This window comes from Porites lutea, chromosome 13, assembly GCF_958299795.1.
Source record: "Porites lutea chromosome 13, jaPorLute2.1, whole genome shotgun sequence".
In the NCBI taxonomy this organism is placed as follows: Eukaryota; Metazoa; Cnidaria; class Anthozoa; order Scleractinia; family Poritidae; genus Porites; species Porites lutea.
The window spans coordinates 8,971,717-8,998,502 of NC_133213.1; the positions used below are offsets into that span (position 1 = coordinate 8,971,717).

At 41.8% G+C, this 26,786-nt stretch overlaps 1 protein-coding gene across 1 annotated transcript in view; it reads right to left on the bottom strand.

Moving 5' to 3' along the window:
• LOC140922326 (A disintegrin and metalloproteinase with thrombospondin motifs 9-like) overlaps positions 1-26,786 on the bottom strand; it is a 92,271-nt gene that overhangs the window by 4,055 nt on the left and 61,430 nt on the right. The window contains exons 29-59 of the mRNA XM_073372318.1: positions 26,571-26,732; positions 25,811-25,972; positions 25,410-25,559; positions 24,876-25,037; positions 24,518-24,679; positions 24,246-24,395; positions 22,908-23,069; positions 22,348-22,497; positions 21,579-21,740; positions 20,683-20,832; positions 19,542-19,691; positions 18,773-18,922; positions 18,512-18,661; positions 18,001-18,150; positions 17,339-17,488; positions 16,207-16,356; positions 15,089-15,238; positions 14,535-14,684; positions 13,645-13,791; positions 12,980-13,138; positions 12,454-12,606; positions 11,241-11,420; positions 10,184-10,354; positions 6,795-6,977; positions 5,839-6,009; positions 4,926-5,081; positions 3,698-3,839; positions 3,404-3,495; positions 2,210-2,304; positions 1,530-1,666; positions 676-770 (exon numbers count right to left, since the gene is read on the bottom strand). Coding sequence (XP_073228419.1) covers positions 676-770; positions 1,530-1,666; positions 2,210-2,304; positions 3,404-3,495; positions 3,698-3,839; positions 4,926-5,081; positions 5,839-6,009; positions 6,795-6,977; positions 10,184-10,354; positions 11,241-11,420; positions 12,454-12,606; positions 12,980-13,138; positions 13,645-13,791; positions 14,535-14,684; positions 15,089-15,238; positions 16,207-16,356; positions 17,339-17,488; positions 18,001-18,150; positions 18,512-18,661; positions 18,773-18,922; positions 19,542-19,691; positions 20,683-20,832; positions 21,579-21,740; positions 22,348-22,497; positions 22,908-23,069; positions 24,246-24,395; positions 24,518-24,679; positions 24,876-25,037; positions 25,410-25,559; positions 25,811-25,972; positions 26,571-26,732 — 4,653 coding nt within the window. The remainder of the gene's footprint in view (positions 1-675; positions 771-1,529; positions 1,667-2,209; positions 2,305-3,403; positions 3,496-3,697; positions 3,840-4,925; positions 5,082-5,838; positions 6,010-6,794; positions 6,978-10,183; positions 10,355-11,240; positions 11,421-12,453; positions 12,607-12,979; positions 13,139-13,644; positions 13,792-14,534; positions 14,685-15,088; positions 15,239-16,206; positions 16,357-17,338; positions 17,489-18,000; positions 18,151-18,511; positions 18,662-18,772; positions 18,923-19,541; positions 19,692-20,682; positions 20,833-21,578; positions 21,741-22,347; positions 22,498-22,907; positions 23,070-24,245; positions 24,396-24,517; positions 24,680-24,875; positions 25,038-25,409; positions 25,560-25,810; positions 25,973-26,570; positions 26,733-26,786) is intronic.

Genomic DNA, 26,786 nt, shown 5'->3' on the forward strand with positions numbered 1-26,786 from the left:
GCTCACATTTGAATTAACTTTTATGTCTGTTGCCATTTTAAAGTGTTATAGCCATTTACAAAGACGAGTTTTCTTCAGTTACAAATACTAGTTCATCGAACGGTGTAAGTAATGTTGGGAGCGATTTTACATTTACTTATAGGTCGAAATTAGCGGCCAACAATTCGATTTTCGGGAAAAAATCTTCCGTTACCTAAACGGATATTTCAGATTCTAGAAACTGTCTTGTTTAAAATTGTAAAAATAAAATTTGAAACAATTTTTTATCCAATCGAAATCATGAGGCAACAAATATGACTGAGCTTTCTCATTGGTTACTTCGAGGTCACATGACATCTAACAATGAAACTGTTTTCCGTCAAAATATCTGAGCGGGCAACACTGCAAAATCTATGACATCAGGGGGTAACAGTGCACTGGTACCCGCTAATGTTGACCGGCAACCGCCGTTACAGCGAGGTTTAATGAATTTCCAGGTTCAAAATTCCCAGCTATATACTAAATCACTTAAAGACTGGTCCCTCGGGAAACAGTTAATTTTGTTTCCCTCGAACCAGTCTTTAAGTGTTTATTTATGCTAGACAAACTTACTATACGTGAAGCTCGTTCGATTAAAACTCATATTTCAAAAGTTTTTGTTAATAACTATTATTGTTTTATAATTTTATTTCATACCTGTGGGCATCTTCCCTGGGCACTGTAACAATCCCCTGCTGTCCCGTATGCCGGGGGATTTAACCCTCTTGTCGATGCAAACTCTTTATCTTCCGCTAAAGAGAAGAAGATTTACCCCTGTTAGCGTTTATATTTCTGATGTCAGGGACTTCCGCGGAATTATAGTTTTTACCGTAAATCCTCTATTAAGCCCTCTTCTCAAATGAGCCTTTCCCATTTTCAGGGAGGGGGGATGGGGAGTTTAATAAGCCCCCTCTCCTTCTCCTTATTATTCTTTACTACTAAATGATAGACTGTATCAATCAATCACGACTGTAAAACTTCGTGTGGATTGATCTAGCAACTGGAAGTTAAGGATTTGTTTTTGATCGTCGGCTGCATGACCTTCAACTTGTACTCTTGTACTTGGCCATTTCCACTATATTATAGTTCTTTATGATAAATTGATACCATTATCTTTGCTTAATTAAATAAGTCCCCCGCCCCCCGCCCCCCGCCCCCTCTTAAATAAGCCCCCTTCTCAAATGTGTTTGAAATAAATAAACCCCACGGCTTAGCTCAGGTATTTCATCTGTTAAGAATTCGGCATTCCATATTTGCACATCTCTCATAATGAATCTTGTCTCTACTGTCTTTAATTTTTCCTGAGACAACTGCAATACCCCGGAGAAATGAAAAACCAAGGTTATGCAAAACTTTGCGGGGCAAACGGGGTGTATTACGGGAGATGTGAAAATGATGAATTCCACCTTTGCGCTTAGTCAAATTAACCTCTGTGGCAATTCTCTCAGTATTTACGCTCAAAATACTTCTAAATATTTTGAATCTGATAAGTATGTGGCCTGTGTACTTACGAATTATTTTCATTGCTGACAAATCTATTCTGATTTTTGAATAATAGGAGGCGCCCGACTGCTGATAGTCTTCATCCTCGCAATCACATTCTTCAAAGTGCGAACCATTTCCCGGACACTGCCATGCATTACGTAACCTAGGAAACAGGAGTAAACAAGAGGCTTAATTAACGTTATCTTGTGTCTGTTGTTTTTACCCCATGAAAAGCGTATTAAAGAGATGTTAAAAGTACAGACATAAACAAAAAAAGAAGATTGAAAAGAGATCATCGGAGAAAGATCCGCCGCATTAGACACTCATGTCTATTCTCATACCCTGATCTCTTGTACGAGATTTGCTCACGTCCCCAATCTAGTCTCATGATCCTATGAACTTAACTTAACAATAAGACGGCACTGGAAGAAAACGGCAAACCTAACAAGCGCGACAATGATTCTGTTTGAAAATTTTCCACCAAACTTCACCTTCCATTAAAAAGATCTTTTGGTAAAAGACCAGAACACAATAATTTTAAGTGACGATCGCGACAAAATACGTAAGAAAGAGCCCTGTCACGTTTGTCACAAACAAAAACGTTTTGCTCTCACTGTTCTTTCTGCTGTCCTGTTGCGTGAACTCACTATTGTCTGGTACCCAATCAACTGGGCTAATAAGCCGACAGCTAGGACGATAATATTACCTTTTGGGGTAAATTTCTGCAAAGTTATTAGCAGGGCCTGTTCTGAGACTAATGTACTCTTTAGGCTCTTGCGACATCATTGCGTGACAGTACACCTGAAAAAACATGATGTATATTTATATAAAATAATTCTCGAGTACATTTTTCTTGAGCCACAAGGGCATGCAGAGGAACCAGGAGAAGAGCTAGAGAAGTACTAGCCGAGGCGACCCTTAAAGTGCTCTTAAAATTCCCAAGTGCTTATAATTTATTTCCTTTATAAAATGGTTGCCAAAGACGCGCGAGCTCGTGTTGGCGGGTAACGTAGAGCACGAGCGGTCGTTCAACGTTTCATTTTAAGTCGAAAATCTTCTCAACAGTGACCGCTACTATGGTGACAGAGGTAAATAATAAATGTAGGGAGGTGGCCATTGTAGAAAGGATGAAACGAGGTTCTTTGTCTCCTGTCGGCGTAATAAGCTATCCGCTATAGTATGGACATCTGTTAACACTGCGTCAAAGAGTGGCGCGGAAACCCATGCGATAAGTGACGATCCACTTTCAAGATCGACGCGGCGCAGTTTTGCTCTGTTACAAAAACCTCCCTTTAATCACTGTTCTCATGTGTAAACGGAAGCTCTATTCGATACGGCTTACGTGCCGGCGCAAGAGCTATCCGATCATGAGTAGACATAGAGTTAAAAGTTACGTTCACACTGTCTCGGATAGTTTTCGTGGCGACACGAAAAGCTATTCGGTATAGTGTGAACAGAACTGGAACAAGTCGTTCATACATATCATCATATCATCTCGCCGGAGCGGATTGGCTGAGAGGGTTTGGTTTACTTCCGTCTCAATAGATTCCAGTCCTCGCTCCTATTTATTCACTTCCGCTACGGTCCGAATACCTTTTCACACTGCACCAAATTTAGGTTTCTGGGAAACTGCCTACCTGCCCCTCCCCTAACCCAACATTTTGCCCTAAGTGAGAAGTAAGTGTTAATGTTGACTTAGGGGAGGGGTAGGTGGGGAGTTTTCCAGAAACCTAAATTAATCCGTAACACATAACCTATCTGATGTGTGTTCCCTTCCTTTCGCGATCGGCATGGCGCAGCTTTGCTACAGTTACAGAAATCGGGGGTTGACCGTTAATAGAAGCTCGACAGTGCATTTCATAGGTAACAAAGGATTTGTTATGTTTTAAGATTATCATACCTGAAGTTCTCTTCCTTGAACATTCAGTGACTGTTCACCGTCATTCTGTAATCCGCTAATCAACTGGATGTCTTTGCAAGTTTTTGGTGGACCTTAAGACGAAGGAAATAAAATGAAATTACTTAACCTCGACATTGTCACATTTTTCACGTTTTGACCAGAGCATTTGTCAACTTGCGTTGCGTCAGTTTATTTTTTTGTGCATGCGTGCACATATTACGTGCCTACATTTGCCATGCGTATTTGCACGCATTGCGTACCTATCTTGGGGTAGAGACGTTTTACTGTACTTACATGCTTTCCTCTGACATGAGCGCGTGTCTTCTGGTTTCCTTGATGTTGGCGTTGTGCAGAAAGAGTCATCAATGTAACTTCCGTTTCTTGCGAAGCACTTTACAAGTCTTCTCATCACTCCATGACCACAACTGACAGAGCACTATAGAAATAAACAAGTTCTCATTTCAGTTTTCGATAGTGTTACTTTGAAATCAAACCTCGCCAACTGAAAAAACCGACATATTTAAGGAGGTGCACTTGCAAACAACAAAATGGCCTTTGGCCAAGAAAAAGACAATAAGAACGCCACGGGTTTATCGGTCCTTGGACCTGTCAAGTGTCACCCTATCTAAATTTCGTTAGAGAGCTGGTTTGTTTCTTTGTCTCATCGGAAAATCGGGTGAAATAAAACCGGTGTTAGATTGATTAGTATAGGTAATAGCATGATTTGTAGTGATATTTGGCATAAATACCTCGAGTGATATTTCAAAATTGTTATGCGTAATTTCTCGAGCCATCAGGTGAGTGAAATTTGAGACAATTTTGAAATATCACGAGTGGTATTTACACCAAATATTACCTAAAAATCTTACTATTATTTGTATATACTACTACCCGCCAAAGGTTTGTAATTTTCACATGTAGGTATTTCAAATTAAGCAGAAATACAACTGCTCTAAGCCAAACAGATTACAGAAATTTCTCATGTAGTAGTATAAAGGGAGAAAGCTCTCGTCACTTTTCGATCCCTAAAACATATAGCGACATTGAGAAAAGTGCAATTGTTATATTTTTGTAATGCCACTTGCTTGGGACAAACAATACTTCAATGCTCACGACATCGACTCCATGGCATCTCAGAACACAGAGTTGGTTGCTGTACCCCCGGAAAAAGAGGAACCAATGGAGACTACTTGGAAATTTTTCTCTCTCTCCCAGGAGTGTGCTGAAATTCACGCTATTTCCTAACTGCTTTAAAAAAAATTATCTTTTCCCCTTATGGCCCAGAGACAATGACACAAATAATTCAAATGGAACACAACAATGTTAAGAATCACAACTGGTAGGAGACGAACCAGTTAATTATTTCACAAGTGTGGCCGAGGAATCGAATTCGGGACTACCGAAAACAAAACCAGCTGGCGGTGAGGGCCAGACTTGCATGCGGGGCCTGCAGATTACAAGTCCAGTGCTCTAAACGAGCGGTCACGCTGCCTCCACGCTTAGTTTCATTATACTCCATTACCTTAGACCATTTTTCCACTGTCCAGAAGAGAAAGCTGCCACATTCTCCCCTGTTGCATGGCCGCCATACAGGAGGCTTGGTCCGTTTGTCACAATCAGTATTACCAACACACTCTACTACTCTGTACTGATAGCCACGTGCACACGTCCTTGAGCACTGCGAGACAAGAATATCAGACCGTTAAGAAGTTAACAGTAGATAATTACAAAAGGTGTTGCTGATACCGTAAACAGCAGTCCATAAGCCCACGCCCCACTAACAAACCCACCTAACTAGGCCCATCTACCTGTAAACAACAACAAAAAATACATCCGATAATAAGCACCTCCGGCGATATAAGCTCCCCTCTAACTCCGATTATAAGCCCCCCCTGGATTCGATTTATTGTGACGTTTTGAAGCTTAATAAAAACCAGTACATGTAAAACGTATTTTGATCAGCGATGCTATACAGCTAATAGTTCGCTTTGAAGCGCTTTTTCTATCTTGTTTATAAGCCCTTCTCGGATATAAACCCCTCCGTACCGTCGTATAAACCCTCTTAAAACCCTCACGTCTTACACAGTTTACGGTATCACACGAGCAGGTTTTAATCAGAACTAAGAAAGCTCTAGTCAATTTTCTCAAACTGGCACCTCTGTAGGCCTTTTAGAGGTTGAGTTTGAGCCTGGGTCGTTTTTGCCTCCCATTGCATTATGGACTGTTGGAGCCTAAACCACCCAATATAACACCAAGCCTTGAATATAACTGTAGTTAGGCCTTCCATTTCCAAAAGTGAGATAAGTAAAAATTCACAAAAAAAACGAAATTTCGTCTTGTAAAATCCCTAATCCTATCTCTCCTATATCTTGTGGGGAGGAGTGTTGCGTGACGACACTAAAAACGGCTGTGCAGCAGACTAGGAGTCGACTTACCGGTGACCAATCACCGTGTTTCCATTGTGAGGAACATTTCGAACCATAACAAGCAGCAGAACTTTCTGGTTTGGATTCCGGGTTACAAAGTGTGTCGCTGACGTTTTGTCTCGAAAGATCAACACACCAAATATCACGTGACTTTTGACCGTACCCACAGGAACTGGAGCACTGAAATGTGTGAGAAAACATGTTGAAAATTGACATATAATTGTTAGGTAAGATAAAATCGTCTTCAAAGCGGTTGTGACTTCTTATTGCTTTAGCATTCATTTTGATCACGAGAAGATTGAAAGTAATCAGAAAACAAACTTCTAAACAAATTCTCCAACAAACAACAACAACAACAATGTATTTATTTAAAGAAATATAAAGTTTGCAATACTTTATGTCCTGCAAATAGCTATAATGCTAATCTAGGCAGGACAAGACTTTAAATAAAGACGTTATTAAATTACATAAGAAAGAAGAAAAGAAAAGAAATACAAAAACATACATAAAGAAACACCTTACATATAAATTCAAGAACAGGGGATTTTGCTATTTGAAAAAGACTAAAATTACAACTGGAGGTATATACAACATATCAGGTTAACTTCACAAAATATTCTATTAGATAATTAATATTCAAATAATTATCTTCATTACCTAGAACATTAAGGAGTAGTGATTTAATTTTTATTATTAACGGAAGCAGGGAATGAAAAAAGCGGAGAATATGCATCTGATGCCAGGTGTTAAACTACTGTGTTTATTTATTGTGCCAACTTTGCATCGTTGACAGAAAGAAAGAAAATAACGAGAAATTATCGGACACTAAATGTATATTTAAACAGTGCCTCATCTGAAGGCATGGCAAAGATTAAGACAGCTTATTTCAGTTAAAAGTGAAGAGGTTCCTATAAAGCCTTATTCCTTGACTGGTTGAATTAGGAGTCAGTAATATTTCAACATACCTCGCTCCACGTGGATGTTTGCCATTGGTAGATGCTACGAACACGTGGGCATGCTCTTTGGCTACATGGCTGTTGTTCAGATGGCCGCGTTCTGCTGTCACAGAACGTGTCGTCTTTGTAGTCTAACTGGTGAAGACACCTAACAGGCCGTCTTCTTGTTCCATCACCACACGTTTTTGAACACTGGAAAAATAATCAAGAAAAGTTCTAACTTCTGAGATTCCTTACAATTTATATGAGGAAACCGTTGCCTAGTCCTTAGGCCTCATTATTCTGCGCGGCCGATGCGTTTCGGGTCGCGTGATCCAAGCGAGTTTTTGCTCGTCTCGGATACGTCACCAAAATGCCTTGACCGAGAGGTCCTGGGGGGACGCCGTACAGGGGCGAGGCAAGGAAAACCGGAAATTCCGGTTGGAAAGTCAAATAGTTCGCGCCATTTTGTTTGGAAAGCTTCAGAAAACATGTGCTGTGATTTGAGAAGATGCAAATCAGTGTTTCTCCTTGAATGTCTCTCCAGCTGATTTGGAGACACTTTAAAGCGGGTCGTTCTCCTGCAACGTCAAATTTAATAGCCTAACTTTTGTGCGGAAGATTTCCAAAAGCATGGTTTGTGATGGTAAGCACCCTGAGCCAGTTTGCACTATAAGGCAGCGTGAGGAAGCGAGGTAAATATTCACCTCGACAGTGACAAGCAATTTTACAAGCAACTTGAAAATTTAACAGAGAAAGTTTGTTTTAGTTCTGTCTGTTTAATGCGCTAGTTTAAAGGAAAACGCCGGCGCGAATAGCTACAATGAGGGACAAAAGTGTTGGCACACTTCCGTAAAATGGCCCCTTTTTGCATAGTGGATATACTTATCCCATTCCCCTGTCTACCCCAACCCCTTCCCCCCCAAAATCAATGTTGAATTTTGGACCCTCAAGTCTTTTTTTTACTTCAGACAACATTGATTCGGGGGGTGAGGGGATTTACGGCGTTTAAAAAGAATGAAATAATAGATGAATTAAATGTTTGCTAAAAGCACCCGTTTTAAACAAGTGTGTCAACTACTTTTGTCCCTGATTGTCTGAAATATGTATCTGTGTTTTCCGGCTAGATTTTTGACGCTGCTGAATTTTTGTGCGATGACGTTACTCTATGGGCCAAATTGTTTTTTTTAGAAACAACAATTTGTAAAGTTTCGTCCTGATTTGTAGTATACGTAGAGTAAAATGTACGAAGCGTATGTCATCACTTAATCTTAATCTTAATCTTCCGCGCGCGTTCCTGATACCCTGTGGGGTCGAGAGGAAATCATTTGTGTTATGATCAATGCCGTTGCAGCGGATGTAATGTTTTCACAAGTATTATCAATAGTGGAAAAAGGATGGAAACACTAAGGTGCAATGGAAATTGTTCTGGTAAATGATTAACTTAAGCGAATGAAGTACTGCAGAGTAACTGAGGGGACATGCATTATTTTTGACATTGACTTGTGCCATTAGTGAAAGGACGTGAACAATATACAGGTTATGAACCTCATAAATGATGGGCCAGCCGTTTGTGCTATGTCCTATATATAGATGTGTGTTTTTTTTGGAGACCTTTCAAACCTAAGTGATCCAAACCTTTAGCATAGGTAGGCGTCGAACAGGTTAGACCAGGTTTTGGAATGTACTTTTGTAATGATTTTAGATGACCGCCTGCCATTTATTCAGTGGCATAATTTTTTTATTGATGTTGGATGGACAACTATTTCATTTCCCAGCTCGTAAATCACAGAATACCAAAGAAATTGTTTTCAAGATAGACACACCAGTTTGCGTCATCGCCAAAACAGCAATTACTTTTGCCCAGAAGTTCACTTGATGACAAGGAAAGCGGGATAACATGTGATCAATGACGGCCGTGCGCTGGAAAATTTTCCTTTTTTATGCGCTAATTCCTCACGAAAGGCAAAAGAAGATTCCGCTATGTAGAAAGTACTTCGCAATACGTATTCTTGGCAAGAAAAATTCCAGCGATGTGGTGCAAATAAGGAGTTTCAACGGTTAACCACGAGAATACATATGGACATTAAGAGGTCATAACAGACTCATTTTACTTTTCGTTCTCCGAAACGTGGTTAACCGTTGTAACACGAAGGAAGCAGTGTTTTCCTCAGTTTGAGCTGTCGTTTTCTTTGAGAGTCAAATACCAGTTCACGTTTCAAAGCTCTCTTTTCATTTTCTCTGCCGACAATAGACAAAAACACAGGGTTTCGCTTGAGAAATACAGTCCAAATACACAGCCATATGCGCTCATGTCACGCTATTTGCGTTGCGTTATCATGTCACTGATGGTGTCACGAGGTGGGATTGAAAGTAATTGTTTTCGTGGACACTTGCAATGTTTGCTACGCTGTCCTTAGTTTTTTATTGAATTGGCCATGAATTTACCTTCACTTTTCCGTAGTTTCGATATTGAACGCAGTGACGGCCGCTCCGCACTAACGCTCCATATTTCCGTGGCCGGCCAGTGACTATCCCCACTACGTGTCAATCCTTACCCCACCCGTGATTGTTTGCGCCTTAACCATCGGATAAAGTGAAGAACGAGAAATATTCACTTTATTAAAAACATTTTCAGTACGCGTACCCTTGAAATTCATCAAAAGTTGTACATGTGCGCGAGTTTCAGCGTTAGTTTTTAGCTTGTAAACCATATCGACGTTAATTCTGGATATCGCAGCCCTTTTATTACGTCATCACGTAATTCCAATTGGCCCTATAATTCGGTCGTGAATAAGTCAATGTCACCCCCACCACCAATAACATAATTATGTCTTTGATTTCTTTAATTTCAGTTAAAATCAGTGTCATGCACGGCTCAACTTGTGTGCAGTAGCACAATTTTGCATTCAGACAATGAGGGACAAAAGTGTTGGCACACTTCCGTAAAATGGCCCCTTTTTGCATAGTGGATATACTTATCCCATTCCCCTGTCTACCCCAACCCCTTCCCCCCCAAAATCAATGTTGAATTTTGGACCCTCAAGTCTTTTTTTTACTTCAGACAACATTGATTCGGGGGGTGAGGGAATTTACGGCGTTTAAAAAGAATGAAATAATAGATGAATTAAATGTTTGCTAAAAGCACCCGTTTTAAACAAGTGTGTCAACTACTTTTGTCCCTGATTGTAGCTTAAGCTTAGCTTTTAGAGTTTTTAAGCGACGCACGGCAACCGGAAGTGGACTTCTCTCCCTTTCAGAGTAAAGACGTTTTGCAAGACAAATTCAATAGCGTCAAGGCATGTTAAAAGGGAACAGGCCTTGTTTCCGGTTGATGTGCGTGGCTCAATAACGCCTCTGCATAAGCTCTCTAATTAGGACTGTTCAACGATTCCTTTTTATCAGCGTTTTGTACTCACCTCAGTCCACAAGCCGATTTCCCATTCACCGCAGCGCCGGTTCTTGTTACAAGAGCGTGTCATTCTAGGCTTATGCTCGCCTGCGCAATATTCATCCGGGACTCTTTTTCCGTTCTTTGCACTGCACCAGACATCACGTGACTTCTCTCCAATACCACAATACACTGAGCACTGTGATTGATTAATAAATGCAAACATTAGTATAAATCAACTTTGTCATGACTTCAACTAACATGAAACTAATGGAAGTAGCAATTATAACATTTAACTACAACATTTTAAACAAAAAGAAACACCCCGCCATACATTGAGAGACATCACAGAGGGTACACTGGTATAGTTTAAGTGGGGGAAAAATAAAGCGATTTCAGACACTAGCAATACAACCCGAAGACAAAACAAATAACAAAAACAACAAAAACGGAAACAAACGAAAACAACAAAAATAAACAAAAAGGTTTAAACAGTTTCCCTCCCAGAAGTGGTTAAAAACAAAATTCGACAAATACAATTTCATTTTTCAAAATGGGAAAGAAAGAAATACCCGACCGGTGCTTCCCATATTTGAAAGACGCGAGCAACATACCATCGATTCGATGGTATATCTGATTGGAGACGAGGTTGATCGATGGTAGATTTAGTTGGAAACGAAGCCGTTTATTCACGAGTGAACTAAAAATAATAGCGTTTAAGGTTATCCAAAGACGAAATAGCTGAAGTCTAATGAAATCTGAACGGAAGAAATACAAGAATACGCTAAACATATCGCTCGATGGATTTTATATACTTTTCGAGGTCTGAGGAGTACCTGCAAGGAAAAACATCTCTTTATATCATGAAACCGTGCCTAGAAACAGGGACAAGGTCTGAAGGAAGTCTACGAGGGGGTAATCGTATTCAGAACTTAGAAACATTTTGAATGAATAATAAAACAATTATTAAATTCGGTTTTCGTTTGAGGAGGATGTCATCCACCTCGACTAATAACATCCTCCTTGATCTGCATAATTCTTCACACCATACTCAGCCTCATTCAATAATTGCATAATATCCTTACCTTCCCCCAGCTGCCTTTGCGCCATCTAGCTTCCGGAATGCAGCTCTTGATGGAACATTCTGACTGAGTAGCGGGTCTCAGCTTAGGTTCACAGGTTTCATCGTTAATTTGTTTTCGAGTGGTCATTGAAAAACATCCAACAGCTCTTCTTTTGATACCTTTACCGCATGTGCGAGAGCACTGCAAGGGAAATTTTAAGACCACAGTTACTTTTAACCGCGACAGGGCTATCTCGGTCACAACAGTGATGGGCTGCAGAGCGAGAGGTCACGTGTTCGATCTCCGGGGCCCGGATCCAATTCTTAGGTTCCTAAAATAACTAAGATATGAAGGTACTGCCTTTGCCCTACATACTGCTAGACCTTCCAAGGGCTCTGCAAGGCAAAGGTTTTTTCCTGTTTACTGTAACAATCATCGCTAAAGACAAAGAATATTTGAGCACGTTTTTCAAAGGGTTCACTTTCTGTGCCACTGTTTCTCAAGTTTACTTGGGTCCAACCACCCTAATTTTCTCTAGTTTTGCCTATTTGTACCATTAAGGCTTTTCTTAGCCTGTTCCAGGCTCTCAGCGCGCGTAAGTGAAAGGCAAGCGAAAATATGAGCGCGTGATATGGGAGAAGAGGGCGATGGCAGGAAAAGGAAAGTCCGCCGCCCTTCCTCTCCCCAGTTCCCTCCCGCGTTATTTCCGTGTTCGCTCTTTCTAAATTTCGTGGATCCGATCATCTCGGAGCCTGGAACAGGCTGGGCTTTTCTGTACTTCTTTTGTGTTTGCCAACACTTTTGAGCTTTCATTTCCGTTTCTTATTCAGTTCTGTGTTCAGCTGATCAGTGTTGAAATCGTGTGACTCTACCCTTTTTAGACTGATTAAGAAGGTACAGTGCGTGCAAAAATATATATATATATCAATGACTCGATTGTCGAAAGATGCATTTGCACTTAGCCACACAACGTTACTCCTAAAATAATCGACCACTAGGGGTTTCTAGGTAGTGCAAATATACCCCTCCTACAGAGAAAAAGATGTTAACGAAGGCAACGCAGCAGAACCTCGATATAAGAAAGGAACAACGGACTGGCAAAACACCTTCGCTATATCGAGATATCGAGGTTCTTTTCCATTGTTAAATTGGTATTACCATGGCAAAGAATATTGTTCGTTATACCCAGGACTTTGTTATATAGAAGTTCGTTATATCGAGGTAAGTAACTTACCACAGTCCACCTCCCTGTGTGCCATCTAGGGCAGCGCCCAAGATCACACTTGCCTGTCGCTAATGGTTTTGTTCTTTCGTCACATAAGGCGTCCACTCCGCTAACACACTCTATTTTCCTTTGTTTGATTCCGCTACCGCAAGTAACTGAACACTGAAACAAAATTGGTAGAACGACAAAAATAAGATCGCAGATGTTGAAAAAACTTTCACTTCTGGGCGTAGGGTTAAACTATCAACTCACCATTGTGTAACCTTAAAATAATTAAGCGTCAATAGAACAAAAGAAACTAACAATCTGCACACTAAACAAGATATACTCTGCGACAGGCAGCCTAGTAATAGAAGAATGAGAGTATTTGTCGAAAATATTTAAGAACGCTTTGTCAAAAGGTAACGGAACAGTTGTTGCGACAGCATAAAGATAAACGATCTATAGCTGGCGACGATTTATAGGTGCTCAAGGAGGGGAGGAGGGGAGGGGTTGGGAGGGGAGGGGAGGGGAGTTTCTTTGCTCCAGTGCGTACCTCCGTCCATTCTCCTATCTTCCACTGTGGGCATTGGCCCAGGTTGCAGCTTGCTTGAGCAGCTGGCTTGGTCCCAGTGTCACAGGCAGAGCTCTTTGTATCCTCCACCACACATTCGACCAGACGTTCCATAACTCCTTCTCCACAAGATGCAGAACACTAAAACAGATATTATTCCAGAGTATTAAAGCGGAGTTTTATAAGAAATAAATAAACTTGACTTCTGCTAACTCCCAGACCTTCCCATATTCCTTCAGGCTAGAAGTGATAAAGACGATAAACTAAAGGTCTTGACTAAAACCCTTGCTCATTTAAAACACGTGGGACTTTATAAGAACCCCATACACTGTCTGTAAAGAATGAGGGACGAAGTCCCCACTATGGTGGTCTATCTTTGCCAGCATGTGGGCGGCCTGGCTGGTTAGCTTGCACTGAAGGGTCTTCTAAGCGAATGAGGCCACAACACACATACAGTCAGAGGTGAGGCTATTTGATGGGTGTTGGTTGGAACCCTTAATTAGAGCTCAAAACTTAGCGATTCCTGACTTCCACCTTGTCGATTCTCCATTCATTCCCAGGTTCCCTAAGTAGATCTATGCACTTCTTCATACGCTAAAGTCTGAGTGCATTTTAAAGGGTTACGATTTCTTTTTCATAGTATCTACCTTTGACCACACAGCAACTTTCCACCGTGGACAAGGAGCAGAACTGCAGCTAGTAGAACTTGCGGGTCTTTTTGAGGGATCGCACTTGAACGCTCCACTGCAGTGGACAGCCCGTGTTTTAATTCCACTTCCACAGGTCACTGAACACTAAAAAGGGAAAAGCAATTTATTTCTTAAAAGAAAGCCTGACCAACTGTAGAATTGTAATGTTCAAATGAAGAACACTTTTTACCAGAATTAGGCCATAAACAGACTTCGTTTAAGCGTGGCGGTGTTACTCAATAATTTCATGCTAATAGACCAGGGTCGATAAATTACTATCTTACTTGGCTCCGAGAACACTCAACAAAAGAAACAACCTGGAGGTTCTGGGAAGAATAACACATTTCTTTTCTTTCATTCCCCCAAGCCTTAGAGCTAAGTAAGAATTTTGATATATCCACTCAATTTAATACATCCGTCGAAAGGCCCTTTGACTTCCCAACCGTCTTCATAATTCTAGTGACGTCACGCTTCGGTACAGAACGATTTGATCGCCCTTTCTGTTATTCAGTTAGCTATTTCACACTGGCCCGAGATATTTTCAGGCCCGGAAGTGCGGAACATTCCCGAACACACCCGGATCAACCTCAAGACACTCCGGAACATCCTCTGGAAAGAAAAATTAGTGAGGTCAAACTCCAGAGGAATAAAATCATTTCACTTCTGGTAACTTGTTACAAAACCCTTTCCGAGGAATGAAGTCACTAGAAATACGTGGACCAACCGAAGATAATAGGCCCTAACTTGCACAATAAAACAACAAACTGAAGGTTTCTGGAAGTAAAATGACGTTATCACGCAGTTATCCTATTTGTCTCTTGCTCTTCCAGATATCCGCTCACACTAACCTGACCCCAGTCCCCTATTTCCCATCTAGGGCATGCGCCAAGTTCGCACTTTGCAGTAGACGCTGGTTTGTTTGCCGCATCACACGTGGCATCTGATCTGCTGCACGTGACCTCACGTTGCTTCCTGCCATTACCACACGTAACGGAACACTAAGAAGAAAGTTGAGGACAATAGAATACGTGATCGACTTTTATATGAAGAGGCGAAGAAATCTGTGTTAAGATGAGATTTTTGAGATACATTTGTAACTTGTTGCCAGGGTGAACTTAAGAAGACGCATATTTTTGAGTGACAACGTGAAGTGTTGGCAAGGCGACGGTGGGCAGGAGGAAGAAAGCTTCTAAGTGCAACTTGTACATTTCTACAGCTCTTGGCGAGTGGGTCAGTCTTAGTGAGGGAAAGACCAACGAGCACGAAACGTGATTCAAGTGTAGGCGAAAAGAAAGATGAGACGCCGTGAGGCAAACAGCGCATTGCAAGAGAGCTTGTCACGCAGGGTGACAAGCACGTCTGGTACTCGCAACAAAATACACTTTTGGTATTTGATTTTTACCTTACTCCATTCTCCTGCAGTCCATGTAGGGCAGGTACCAGGGTTGCACCGCGTTATGGCTTCCGGTTTGGAAATAGAATCACATTTATTTGTTCCTCCGCTGCACAGTACGGCCCGCCGTCTGAAACCATTTCCACAGGTGACAGTACACTAAAACAGGGTGAAAGGTTTGGACGCTTGTTACAAATGTATCAAGGCAAGACCGATGGATTTTTAGCAATTCACTGAATGGTTTGAAACTTGAATTTTTAGCCCTAAAGGATCTCTGAAGTATTTATAGTTGACATTTACTATAGAACCAGTAATAACCAAAGGTTAGGGAGTGCGGGCGAGAACGATCGGAGGTCCAAACGCCTTGCGTAAGTTTCACGTGACAGATGGTCAAAACACGCTTGATCAGAGTACGAGGAGTGGAAGGTCGAAACGCGCGTGATCAAATTGCGCTTTGTGCATTCCATTCGTTTTTAGTGGAAGTCCAAACGAATGCTGGCTACATACATGCGACGCATGCGAAATAACAACCTGCAGATTAGGATTGCGTGCTTCTCTTATCGCCCGCAATTAATAGAGTGTACAGTCACCTCTCTCTTAACGAACACCTCCATATAGGACGGACACTTCTCTAAAACGAACACCTAGATTTAGTCCCTGCTTTCCTTTACTCCTTTCGGTGGAGTCTCTATAAGACGGACCCCATGTTAGAGCTCTCTCCTCCGCAGATGCTCCCGCTGGGTATCCCAATAAAAATAGCAATACCGTAATCGAAATATAGAAAACGCGCGGGGGATGATAAGAAGAGGGAAAAGCCTCTTTTCTCTCATTCCTCTTCCCGTCGTGCCCCACGCGCTTTCTTTTTCTTTCTCCCCAGTCTCGCTACGACACAAAGAGGCCTCTGCGGAGGAGGGAGATGTTAGACTGAGAGAGTTGACTGTATTAGCGGGGAAATCCTAGCCTGCGACTGACAAGCTCTCGATTTGGGGAATATCGTGAGAAGCGCGCTAGCGGTACGTGAAAGGAGACGCGCATTCTTTCGCGGCTTGCTTTACACGCCATTAGGAATGAAGAGCTTGCTCGCAAGTTTGAAAAAAACTTCCCAATTCTAACAACGTAAAACTTACCTTTCCCCATTCGCCGACCCTCCATTCGGGACACGAGCCAGGGTTACAGCTGGATGTAGCTTGTGGTTTCTTTCCAGCGTCACAGCTGACATCTAATCTGCTGCATGTTACCTCCCGTTTTCTAAATCCATCTCCGCAAGTAACAGAGCACTGGAAAAAAAATTACACAACGCCTTACAAAGTTTTCTAATGAGTAGACAGCTCCTGGCTTCCGACGCAGACGTTCTTAGGGCTTTGTCACGCGTTCCCACGTAGACGTTCTTAAGGCTTTGTCACGCGTTGCTTCCCAACTAACGCGCGAAACGAACGCGAGACGAAGTCCTAAGAAAACCTCTGCATGCTGGGAGGCTAGCCAGCTCCTAACTTGCTATATAGCAAACATGGATTAGTTTTAGGGTGATAAAAGTCGATTAAAACCACGAAAGACGTCAGCTTCGGCCCCAAGTTTCAGGTGATGGTCACGTAGGCTGACCAAGATAGACGGGTGTGTGTTGAATGTTGTTCAGTCCATCAAATAGATGAACCTTGTATTAAAATTATATGTCCCTCCACCCCCCTCCTCCCGCCTAGATTAGTTTATAACCTCTTTGAGGGTGGGAAAATAATGTAATTACTTATATGTTGAATCTGAATAAAATTTGTTGTTTTTGTTGTCGTTGATGTGGGTGAATGAGATACTGCTTTCGTTTTCTAAACGTTGAGGAAATGAAACAGGGGAGGTAACTCAGGGTCTGCAAAGAGGTGGGTACGTGTCCTCAGCCCACATTCCAGCCCCTTTTCACGACAAACCCGTATCCCGAACTTCTGTCATCTTTTTCCTGAAAACCGTTTTCTTTCCTAATCAGTGGCGGATCCAGGGGAGGGGTCCCCCTTATATTTAGTCCAAAGTGAGGCCCAAAGGGCGGCAAAAAATGTCATTTGAGACCCCGCCCCCTTATCTGAAAGTCTAGATCCGCCACTGGGCGGCAATACCCTTGCGGAGATTTTGGCGAATCCCACTTCCCGAGTGGCGTTCTAATCCGGGATCCCGAGAATATCCTTTCAGACTTTGGTAATAGCATTTCGTAGATAAGTAGATAAGTTCATTCAAAAGGTTTTTTTGCATAAAGTGAACATAAAGAGTGATCCTTACCCGGCCCCAGTTTCCAACTTTCCACACAGGGCAGGAACCAAGGTTACAGGTGTCCGTGGACGTGGGTTTGGTTTGTACATCACATTTGCCCCTATTTCCACTGCAATACACGCTGCGTGATTTTACGCCGTTCCCACAAGACACTGAACACTGATTGAGAAGTAAAAAAAAAAGAGGGAGAGAAAAAAGAGATGTCATGTTATATCATATCTCCCAGCTTAATTTCACCAACCCGTGATAAAAGACATTTTCCTGCGGTAGAAAACAAGGACTCCTCCTGAATTTTGTTTAAGTACTCTAGACTGCATGGTTTTCTTTTAGATTTTGCCAGGAATATCCGGCGAAAAAAGATAATTCCATGTTAAACGAGGACTAGCCTGAGTGCAAGCTCTCCAGTTATGGCGAGCAACGACAAAACGCACGAACGAGCGGCGAGGGGCGGAGCTGCCTTCCGCAAGCGGCTCTCGCGTGGCTTCTCCCGCCTCCCCCAAATGGTGAGCTTGCTCGCAGGCTAAACGAGGATGTGATGGGCCTGCTGACGTCACGAAATGGCCAAATCGTGACGTCATTCCGCTCATAACACGAAAAGACTGTCACACTAGTTGTTAAAAGCGTCGCTTCGTCATTGCTACTTGACGATTATATCAACTTTCGGTTTGTACCTGACTCCATTGTCCAACTTTCCACTGTGGACAGGAACCAAGGTTACATCTGATTGTTGATGTAGGTTGGGTTCTAGAGTTGCATTTGCCTTCTCCTCCAGTGCATTCAACGGATCGCCTTCTTACACCTTCTCCACAAGACACAGAACACTGCGAAATAATAAAGGACGAAAATGTTACGTAAAAGTATTATTTGTTTATCGACGATACCCCTTAGAGTTCTTGAAGCTCTTGCTTTATGTCCTTCATGTCTCTATAAGTAACTGTTTAAGTGAAGAAACTATAGCTCTTCCTTTCCCGTCACAACAATGCCGAAACTCCAATTTGGGCCACATTGGTGATACCCTACGTTACGGGCGCTCGAAATGGGAAGGGGAAGAGCAGGTTAAAGTGGTGACAGGCGACTGCTCTCACCCCTGCGGCATTCCTCCTCTGCCGCGTTTTGCTTATAAATGAAAGACATTGTAAGAAATTAATAGGCCCCAGAAGATCAGGGACTATTCTCACTCACCTCACCCAACCGCCCAGCTTTCCACACAGGACACTTCCCCATGTCACACATGTCGTACACGTCAGGTTTAGTTCTGTAATCGCATCTTAATCTTCTTGTAGTACATTCCACAGTGCGGCGTCTCCATCCTCTGCCACATGTAACCGTACACTAAAAAGTACATCGCATCAAATTTTACTATTTCTGGCGACACTAAATTGTAAATTAAATGACAACAAAGGAAAAAAAAAAAGGACTCTGGCACTCTGCAAACAACAATACCTGTTGCCAGTCCCCCACTTTCCATTCTGCACACGGCCCAAGATTACAGTGGGTCCTCGTAACTGGTTTAGTTTTAACGTCGCACTGAGCGTTAAGGCCATGACAATTCACAGGACGAGTTTTTATTCCATTTCCACAGGTTTTCGAACACTGAAAGGAGGTTAAATAGAACAAGAAACATCACTTGCACATTTTGGGAAGGAAGTAGAGATGATTGGGCCTCAAATTCTCAAAAACAAGGTTTTGATGATGACTTTGACCTATCACAGAGACTTAGGCCTTCAAGCAAATATATATAGACAGCTCAACAGGCGGGTTAGACTGTACGGAAGACATTAATTATAGATTTTTAAAAGTATATATGAGAAGGTAAACAAAATATGGTGAGTTTTAAAATTAGAGTTGGCTTCGAAATGGCTCCAAAAACAACAATGACAACAACTACAACACAACACAATTAAGTCGGTCACTTTCATTTGGAACATTTCAAAAAGGCAGTATTGGGGGCATATTTTCTTTAAATACCTTTACATTATAGTAGAAAGCTTAAAACCAAACGGCCGCCGTACAGTCTGGCATGCCTTTGTCGGCACCAAATACTTAAACTACCAGCTACCAAGTCACTATTGGCTTTATTTTACTCTAGACTTGCGAAAAAAATGCCGAGCAAATTATTAGGAAAAAAAGGGGGTGGTATTATGGCGAAACTTTCTTTCAATACCACTCTCTGATTTATTTTAAAGAATAGCTTCAGCATCTCGCTATTTACCCTGCTCCATGCCCCTGTTTTCCAAGTTGGGCATGTTCCAGAATTGCATCTTTCCACACTCTTTGGTCTGCTTCTATAGTCACATCTGCTACTTTCTCCATGGCAACGCACTAAACGTCTTCTGAGGCCGCTACCACATGACACGGAGCACTAAAGAAAATAACAAAGCTGTAAAGTACAATCATGTGTTCAAGCAGAACGCAAGCGACGATTCGACAGTTAGCAATTTAAACCTCAGCACAGAAATTACGATGAATTGGACAAATCACAACTTCGGCAAAATAACACTTAACAAATGCATTTTCCTACGGCGAGGCCAAATTAGATGGTAATTGCGTATCCCACATTCCACAAATTCTTGGGTCTAAATATCCGATTAATTTCAATGCTTTGTATTCTTGCAATTATGCCAAAACTTATGGTGACATCATTTCGAGGAGAGGATAGCGATATCCTAGCCTGAGAAAACAGCCAACATTTGGCGACGCTACGACTGGTTTCCCCGCCAAATTACGTTTGAGAAAAGAGCGCAGAAATTCCATGCTGATGACGCGTCACTACCCAGATCTGGGTAGTGCTTCTGATTGGTTGAATAAATTTCTCACGCGGCACCACCAATCAGAAGCAGTACCCAGATCTAGGTAGTGACGCGTCATCAGTATGGAATTTCTGCGCTCGTTTCTTAGACGTTATTTGGCGGGGAAACCAGTGGTATTGTCGCCAAATGTTGGCTGTTTTTTTAGGCTAGCAACAATCAACACAAAAACGACAACAATCTCATTAATGAGTCTTTTTCTCAAGTTTCGTTAAGCTCCTTATTCTATCAGAAACGATTCTTTGACATTCACGCTCCCCGAATTTCTTGTCCCTACTTCTCTCTCTATGTTATGCTCGAATGTCCCGTATCCCTATAATTTTCCATCGGCATATCCAGCTAGCCTGTGCACAGATCCCCCTTCCCTCAGGAAAAATGGGAGAGGAGGGGGGAAGGGTATGTATACAGGCTATATCCAGTATGCCATCTTTCCTAAGAGGACCAACAAAATCTTTGCAAGACTGTTTCGTCAAAAAGTCCTTCAAGAAATTGTAACTGTAACACATTAAAAAGGTGAAGATTTTCTGTCTAATTATTAATATTTACCTCTCCCCATGGACTTGTCTTCCACTGAGGGCATGTTTTCAAGTTACATTGCGCCGTGGTTTGTGGTTTTGTTCTCGCATCGCAACTAACGTCTTTATCGCTGCATTCAACAGAACGCTTCTTTACCCCCAAACCACAGGTTACTGAGCACTGCAAATAGATCATCCAAGGACGTTTTGTAAGTTGGTGGTTGGATTAATCAGTAAACAACAGAAGAAACTCATAGGCCATTTGCACGATGGCGTCATTTTACCACATGTACTACGACAAGGTGCCCGTTTCTCGAAAGTCTCGATAATTAACGGGCCCGGTAAGCTGTCTCCGTTTACATTAAAGATCGAGGTTTCAATAATTTTGCATCTAACGTGATAAAACTGTCAGTTAATGAAAGAAAATGGAGTTGTTCGCTAGCCAGGACCCGCGCTCTTATTCTTTATATTTCGATTCGAATATTTGATTTCGGGATCGTAAAGTTACCGGGACTTTCGAGAAACGGGCCCCAGGATCCTTTTCGCTTTTCCTTTCATATTTAAATTGGAAATGCCATTGAGGTTTAGATTAATAAAGCCCTAATATGCACAAGGAAGCAAAACCCTAAAAGATTCTGGTCGTAGTCAGTAAAATGACGTCATCGTGGAAGTGGCCTACGCTTATTCTCCGTCCCATAAAACAGTAAAAAAAAAAAAAAAAAAAGGACCAGCAGTAAGGTGAAGAAACGTTGCGATCTACTTTTCAAGTGACTACATCGTGAGACAGACAAACCATAAGTCGTTTACCAATGCACTTACTACGGTGGTAAACCAAGGACTTTTCCAGCTTTTTTCTATACATAAACAACAACAACAACAAAAAAAGACAAACAAAACAAACTTGAAACAATCAAGACAGCCTCTTACTTTGCCCCAGTCTCCTGTAAGCCAAGTAGGGCACGGTCGTTTGTTACAAGCTTCATTTGTGAAGGGTTTGGTTCTCTGGGCACATCCCGAACTAAGCCGGCCATTTTGTGATATACAATAAACACCTCGCTGTCGGACACCCACTCCACAGGACACTGAGCACTAGAGAGAAACAAATGCAATGAGCACTATTCAAAAACAGGCAAAGGTACTACTCAGAGTTTCATTTGACTTCTAAAGCGGAAATGTGGGGTATCCCTCGCGAGTACGAAGCAAAACAGCTCTCTAATCCCATGATAAACGATCTCATACCAGGTGCCCCACGGTTTGAAACCAGGCAATAACCAAATCTTTTTAGCTCCACAGCACAACAATAATTTCTCCAGTTTCTGGCTGCGCATTTTGAAGATTATTTTTGTGTACGCAATGTAAAAAATGCGACGCAGAGTGAGTCACGTTTACCAGAAACGACGAGCCTTAATTTGTACCACGTGACCAAGTCTTCGCTTTACTTGTCTATTACTGTTCATTTCTTTCTCCAAAAAAGTATTTTCACGTTAGTTTTGTGCATAAGAATTGTCCTGGACTTTTCAGTTTTATCAGCTTATTTTCTATTTTGAGAAATTCTCAACTTGAATCTGACGATAGACGTTTGCCATAACCGTGACAACTAAAACTAGCCACTTATTGCTCCGCGTGGTAGCAATTCCCTCCGGCGAGTTACTGTTCACTACTGCACATAGAAAAAGAAAGGTAGTTGATTCCTTACCTGTCCCCAGGCGCTCGTTTTCCACTCTGGACAGGGTTCCGGGTTACATTGGGCTGTTGTTTGTGGCTTCGTTCTCGCGTCACAAGGAAAGTCTTTGTCACTACATTCTACTACGCGAGGCTTTATTCCTGAACCACAAGTCAAAGAACACTGGAATAAATTGAGAGACCCAAAAGTTAAATCTAAGTTGTCGGCAGACTGTGCGGGAATAGTAATTCGGCCAGTTCAATTTCCCGCCAATAAGGCAACAAGTCGTGGTTGTCCTGATGGTGGTAAATTCCATTCGATGCCTAAGTGATGCGAACAGTAGTATTCTTATAAACTTCACAACCTGCATGACGCTGGTTTTTCGTAATAAAATTGACTCCACAAGGTTACATTAGAAAGCAAGTCCAGAATTAAGAAAAAAATGTTCAAGTTCCGATCCAGCCAAGCTTTCATATATTTCCTCATTGTGACACAGGTTCTTATGAAACTCCACAGTGTCACTTCATTTTATCATGCTGATTTGTCCTTTCATTGGCAAATAAGAACAGAAATCAGTGGGGTCGAATTTTTACCTCTCCCCAGTCCCTGGTAATCCATGTTGGGCACTGTCTAATGTTGCAAGCTTCTATCGTTACAGGTCTGTTTTCCTCGTCACATCCGCGACTCAACTGGCCATTTTGTAGTCTGCAATTGACGCTTCGCCGCCTGGTACCGTTTCCACAGGAGACAGAGCACTAGAAAGTAAACAGAAAGTCATTTGCGCCTCTTAAATGAGTATAGACCATTTTGAGATTTCCGCGTAAGCCTGGGTTGATGTTGTGTCGACTTGTACCATAGGACAGCTATGTGACGCTATCGCTCCTTACATTGCGTAATTTCAAACCGAATGCTTAATTGTTTAATGGGATAAACAACACGAGATGCACGTAGAAGACACCGAGCATTACAAAATTCACATATTAAGTGTTAGTCGCGACAATATTTAAAAAAGATACAGCTGTTTAAAAAGTTGAAAGTTTACTAAGAGATGTAGCATTGCCGGATACACTGTCCGAACGTCTATAGATATTTCTTAGTAAATTTTGCAGTTATGATTCGCTGCATCTCGTTCAATATTGGCCTAATAAACACAAACCTTGTGGACCAACTCGTACCCAGCTCCCTCGGTTTGACATTAGGCAATTGGCTATTACAAAGCTGCGCGGGTAGCTGGAACAAACTCCACCTCCAAAACAGTCCCATAATGCATTTCGATACAGCACCGGGGCAGTCTCACGAATAACTTCAAGGTGACCAATAGGCTACTTTCGAGTTGCCTCAAGCCTCTGTTTCAAAGCGAGGCTAAGAGCAAAGTCATTGACATTAAAATGATTTTTTTTATTCTCATGCAAATAGGGCTCGTTTTCACACTTAGCCTTGTTTGGAAACAGATGGTTTTGGGAACTCAGAAGTAGCTTATCTAACAACTGTTTTGTTAATCTAAGGGTGTGTTCGATTGATCATATTCCGGAATAAGAGTACGCAAAAATTTGTCACAAATCGTTCCTCCGCGATTTTTTGGACCACTGGAATGCTAGATTCACCTTAATAATTAATTCCCACCAGATTTCTAGATTTTACCATGCAATGAATGCCAAAGCTAAGTGATTTCTTAAGTTCATTCCATACATTCTTCTTCCAAAATACGGTCAATTAAACACGCCCTTCATATCGTTTATTCACTAGTTTGAAAAACAAACAAACAAAAAAGCGGCTATCCTACGGAACTCAGTCAGTCATGACACGCGTCCTGTATACTTCAGGGATCAGCCATGTCGAATGCGTCCAGTTTTGTGAAAGAAAAAGAAAGATCTAATGGATTTTATTCAAGCAAAATGTTCTTCGGTAAATCTATGTAAATGGTCGCTCACCTCCTCCCATGGACTTGTTTTCCACTCGGGACACTCTTTTAGGTTGCATCGCGTCTTAGCTTGCGGTTTTGTTATTTCATTACAACTGAAGTCCTTATCGCTGCATTCAACTGATCGAACCTTAATTCCTGCGCCACAAGTCACTGAACACTGCAAACGAGAACAACCAACAATAATGAAAACAAAAACACTTCACAAAAAAGAAAGACAGAAACTAAGAAAAACTGCGCTTCCAATAAGGAATTATTAGTGCAGTAAAAATGACGTCTTACTTTGCCCCAGTCTCCTGTTATCCATGTTGGACAGGGTCTGATGTTGCAATCTTCTCTCGCCGCAGGTTTGTTTTTCTTGTTACATCCGGGACTTAACTGGCCACTCGGTAGTCTGCAGCTGACACTTCGCCGTCTGATACCTTCGCCGCAGGAAACGGAGCACTAAAACGGAACAAAGACGACGTTTAATAATTCGTTTCCCCTCACGATAGCTAATTGTGAACGTGGTTCATGACAACTTATCTCGAACCTAGATCTCTTGGCTTCGTCGACAAGAGATCTGGGTACGAGATAACATGACAATATGAAGACACAGCTCAAATGATGTCATCGTAATATCCCGTATGTTTGTACTTACTTCACCCCAGGGTTCCTCGCGCCAGGTGGGACAATCTTCCAGCACACAGTCCATGATGCTCTCCGGTTTTTTACCTCGATTGCATTGATTACTTGTTGTGCCATCCTCATATCTGCATTGTACTTCACGTTGCCTTTGTCCTTGGCCGCAAGTCACAGAGCACTAAAGGAAAGCAGCAAAACAACGATTAAACTGCGGATCTTCTGCCTTGTTTTAAGTTCCCTCTCTTTCCTCCTATATAGCGTGCATGATTACGTTCTGAGCTTTTTTTTTGGTGAATTATTTGGTGTATTGTTGCGAAGAAAGAAAGCGTTTACAAATGAAAAGAGTTCCACCACCACGGGACTGGTTTTTAAAAGACACCAACATGGCCACAAACATGGCGGACGGAAGGTCATGTGAAAAGGCTTTACTCCTTTTCCGCAGAGCACAAAATTGCCATAAAAAGAAACCTCGTGTGCTGTCTTGTGTATTTGGTGAAAGGCAAAGAAAGTTTTACCTATTTTTGGCGTTTGTATTCAAGTAACAGTTTACCTCTCCCCAGGGACTTGTCTTCCATCTTGGACAAGGTTTAAGGTTACATTGAGTCGTGGTTTGTGGTTTAGTTCTCGCATCACAACTGAAGTCCTTATCACTGCATTCCACAGAACGAACTTTGATTCCAGAATCACAAGATACTGAGCACTGTAAACAAAATAAATAAAAATGAAATGAACTTACAATTCCCCACAACGAAATAGAGAGATCAAAAACCATAACATGTGGTACAGGGTCAAAAGTTTGCCAGTTTATCCAATAACTGTCTATTATTCCTGACCCTCCCAAAACAAACAAAGAAACAAACAAAACAAACTTTAAAAAAACACTCATTTTTTTCCGCTTGATCTAGTCGTAATTGATAATAAATACTCTTAAGCAATCAGGTGACACATTACCTTGCCCCAGTCTCCTGTTATCCATGTTGGACACGGTCTAATCTTGCAACGTTCTCTGAAAGCAGGTTTGTTTTCCTCGCTACATCCGGGACTTAACTGGCCACTCGCTAGTCTGCAGCTGACACTTCGCTGTCTGATACCTTCATCGCAAGAAACTGAGCACTGAAACATAAAAAAAAAAATCGCCGTTAGAATTAAGGTTAGAAAAGCAAGAGACATAACCTTGATGCGGAAAATGCCGACACGATGACACGATTCGTGGAGTACGCTTATCATGAGTCAACATTACCTAAGGCCAGGATCTGTTTTGGTTCCGCTTGAGAAATAAAATTTAGACGAACAAGGCGAAACGACCATATAAGCGGGGAGGTAAGAAAGCTGCTAAAATTCTTCCTAATAAGTTAAAGAAGCCTGTCCACGGTCCTCTTTCCTTTATTTTCTGCCACGAATTTTGCACCGCGGTTTTTATATTCATACGTGCGCTCGACAATCTCTAACGTTAAGAAGAAAATAGAGGGTCAGTGAAGAGACAAAGGTTTAAGTCAATTTCAAATGACAAAAATTATGGCTCGGAGCCTGCCTAAAGCAATAAACCATTAATTTATCCAAGATTGCCTCAATTTACAAAATCCTTTAGAGATAGTAAGCTCATTTTGTTTAACTTCTCTTGCTCAAGTTTTGAACCAATCACTATGACTTGAAGTGACCAATTGTAATTGAGTGTGTAAGTGAGGAACTGTAAGTAAGTGTTTGCACTGACCTCTCCCCAGGGCTCTTCGCGCCAAACTGGACACTCTCCCAACACACAGTCCAAGACGCTCTTTGGCTTATTGCTTTCATCACATTCATTACTTGCTTTACCATCCTCATATCTGCATTGTACTTCACGTTGCCTTTGTCCTTGGCCGCAGGTCACTGAACACTAAACATAAGTCACAGAATAACAATTAAACTGCAAATCGTGTGGCTTCCTGTC